This window comes from Oryzias melastigma, linkage group LG13 (genome assembly GCF_002922805.2).
Source record: "Oryzias melastigma strain HK-1 linkage group LG13, ASM292280v2, whole genome shotgun sequence".
Lineage (NCBI taxonomy): Eukaryota > Metazoa > Chordata > Actinopteri > Beloniformes > Adrianichthyidae > Oryzias > Oryzias melastigma.
Window position 1 is genome coordinate 449,363 of NC_050524.1, and position 3,449 is coordinate 452,811.

The 3,449-nt window shown below is 52.2% G+C and overlaps 1 protein-coding gene across 1 annotated transcript in view; it reads left to right on the forward strand.

Moving 5' to 3' along the window:
- The window catches only part of LOC112149266 (WD repeat-containing protein 62), a gene marked incomplete in the record, with an annotated part of 25,040 nt that overhangs the window by 8,137 nt on the left and 13,454 nt on the right, over positions 1 to 3,449 (forward strand). The window contains 8 exon segments of the mRNA XM_024276882.2: positions 317 to 454; positions 522 to 704; positions 1,221 to 1,363; positions 1,431 to 1,617; positions 2,127 to 2,258; positions 2,324 to 2,466; positions 2,530 to 2,621; positions 2,713 to 2,832. Coding sequence (XP_024132650.1) covers positions 317 to 454; positions 522 to 704; positions 1,221 to 1,363; positions 1,431 to 1,617; positions 2,127 to 2,258; positions 2,324 to 2,466; positions 2,530 to 2,621; positions 2,713 to 2,832 — 1,138 coding nt within the window.

The following is a 3,449-nucleotide window of genomic DNA, read 5'->3' on the forward strand; positions in this document are numbered from 1 at the left end:
AAAAAAAAAGAAAGTCAGTGCAGCTCTGGATGAGATTGAAGGTCTGTTGAGAGTCCAGAAACTGCTCGACTCTATGCACACATTGGTTACAGGTGGTCACAGGTGAAGATGTTACCTGTAGCTGTCAATCAAACCATTTAGTGACTAAAGGTTCTGTTATCATTCATGTTCTATGAAAAACGACCACCAAATCACAGTTTCTTCCGGGATCTGTAAACTTATGAGCTCATGTTCCAAAACAGTGTTTGGGTCCCACACTAGAACCTGAACTGAGCAGAACCGACACAGACCAGAGCTAACCCCTCTCCCCCTCCAGAAAGGCTCCATCGTGGCCTCCAACAAGGTGTCCAGCCGGGTTCTGTCGGTGTCCTTCTCTCAGGACAGCAGCTACTTCGTCACGGCAGGAAACCGCCACGTGAAATTCTGGTACCTGGACGCCTCCAGAGATCAGCGGGTAAGCACCTGCCCGGCCCATTGCAGCCTTTCACTCGCGGCCTGACCCACTTTTCACTGCCCCCCAGGTCTTCAGCACGGTGCCTCTGATTGGTCGGTCGGGGCTGCTGAACGACCACAAGACCAGCGTGTTCTGTGGGGTGGCGTGTGGGCGGGGCCTCACAGCCTCCAACACTTACTGTGTCACCAGCAGCGGCCTTCTGTGTCTGTTCAACCGCCTGCGGCACCTGGAGGCGTGGGTTGACCTAAAGGTGAGACCTGCGGAGCGTGTTCGGTGGATCAGAACCAGCAGGTTCTGGAAGGTTCCGATGTAAACATTTGGATTCGTGGTTTGATGGTGGGCTGCATGAAGACCCGATCATTCTTCTCCACTTCCTACAAAATCCTCTTCTAAGAGGAAGTTTCAGAAACGGTTTTGGTAAAATCCTGCAGTGTCGTCTGACGGACAGCGGGGGGCGCCGTCCTCCTTCATCCTCAGCCTCAAAGGAATTCTGTCAAAGTTGAGGGAGTGTCTGCAGCTCCACCTGCTTCCATTAGCTGATGTTTGGGACATGCTGCAGAGAGGGGCGTGTCTGACCTCTGATTGGCTGCTGAAATCATGTGACACGGCTTATACACTGCAAACCTTTAGGTAGATGTTTTCCCATCACCTTTGGATCTCCAGACCTTAGACCAGACTCAAACCTCCTCAGGAGCGCCTCATCCGCTGTGATGTCACTTCCTGTTGATGTTGTGGGAGGAGCTTCTGAAGCCTCTTCTGTCCACAGACGTCCTCGGCTAGCTGCCTGGCGGTCAGCGAGGACTTTGTCTTCTGCGGCTGTGCGGACGGCGTGATCCGAGTTTTCAGCCCGACACGTCTGCAGTACTTGACCACGCTCCAGCGGCCACACCTCCTGGGGGCGGAGCAAGGGTAACAGTCACACGTGCTCATCACGCCGGCGCCCCCAGGTTTTGAACTCACGGCAGTATGTGCTCAGCCTGCCAGCAGCCGGGCCGGATGCTCAGCACCCCCCCACACTGGCCCTGACCCTTGACCCCCGCAGCCGGATGCTGACCTGCGTGTACGGCGACCACAGCATCTACGTGTGGGACGTGCACGACTTGGGGAACGTCGGGAAAATCTACTCAGCGCGGTACCACAGTGGCTGCGTGTGGAACCTGGAGGTCAGTGACAGAAGTAATCTGATTACTGCCAGTAATCTGATAATTGTGGGTTATCATATTGCTATTAATCTGATTACTATGAACCAGTTTACTCAGATTAATCAGAGTAATTTATACTTTTTTTAATTGGATTACTATGAGCAATCTGATTACTGCAAATACTGGCATTACTGCGAGGTATCTGATAATGGTGGGTAATCTAAATACTGCAAGTCACAGGATAATATTGAACCTGATTTCTCAGATTAAGATAATTCATCTGATTAGTAATCAGATTACTGTTAGTAATCAAACTACTACTAGTTTACTATGAAGCAGATTACTCCGATTAATTGGAGTAATTTACCTGATTAGTAATCTGATTACTGCAGCATTTGATCAGTTATTTTTAGCTCTTCCCAACATGCACTGTGGCTGTAGTAATCAGATTACTCTGACATAGGCTGTAGATTCTGCCGTTTCCAGGTCACCTGACCTGATGCATTCTGCGTGTCCTCCGGGGGGTCCAGGTGTACCCGGAGCTGCCGGATCCGTCCCGCGCTCATCTGGAGGCGTCCTCCTTCCTCAGCTGTTCCTCGGATCACACGGTCCGGTTCTGGAACACCGAGGTGTCCTCGTCCCACAGGAACCTCCGTGGCGATGTGAGAGCCTGTGCGGGGGGTGTGGGCTGCAGCCCCCCCATGGTTCTCATCAGTTCTGCTTCCAGGATCTGCCGAGCATCCTGTACGTGGGCGGAGACACGCAGGAGGGGGAGGGGGAGGCGGCGGACGGGAAGGCGGGAGTCCGAGTCCTGGCCATCAGTCCGGACGGGCAGCAGCTGGCGGCAGGAGACCGCCGTGGAGACGTGCGGTGAGGCCGCCGTGGCTGAGCTTTGGGGATCTTGGGGGCGGGGCCTAATGCTGCTTCTCTCAGGGTCTTCGGGCTGCAGTTTCTGGATCAGCTGGTGAAGATCGAAGCCCACGACTCAGAGGTGGTGTGTCTGGAGTTCTCACCTGCATCTACAGGTAGGAGCCCCCGAGGTCCGTTCTTGAGGACCCCCCCGTGCTGCTTCCTGCGTTCTGCCCCGTCCTGAAGGCTGTGGCGGCCCCGTTTCAGGTGTGAGGCTGCTGGCCTCGGCCGGCCGGGACCGCCTGGTCCACATCTTTGACCAGAACTACAACCTGCTGCAGACCCTGAACGACCACTCCGCCCCCATCAGTGCCATCAGGTTCACAGGTGCCCCGAACGCCTTACAACCACCCCCGCATGGAGACGCTCTGTCACGGTAAAAACTGACCCTGTCACCTGTGTTCCAGGTGAGAGTCCAGAAATCCACATGGTGACCTGCAGCGTCGACAAGAGCATCAACTTCCAGACAGCTGAGCAGGTGAGCTGATGGTGAGCTTAGGGCGAGCTGATGGTGAGCTGAGGGCGAGCTGATGGTGAGCTGAGGGCGAGCTGATGGTGAGCTGAGGGCGAGCTGATGGTGAGCTGAATGAATGAATGAAATGATTTATTTCAAGCAATCAGGTCACAATACATGCATAACATATCACTTAGTGAATCACAAGTAGATCACTTGAGAGGGAGTGGAAGGAAGCAAACTTATATAATCCCACCCCGACTCGACCATTTTCTCTACATGAACTATCAATACACGGTTCAGGACTTAATATCAAATATTAATAGATTGAAAGCATCATTAATATTATTGAAGTAATCAAGTTTCAAAGTTTCCACGACAAATCGTCTAATATTCTAATTGAAAAAAAAGTGCAGATTGTATTCAAAGAATTATGATAATACAAAAGTAATAAGTAAGTCATCTTAATTTGCTAATAAGGCATTTAATG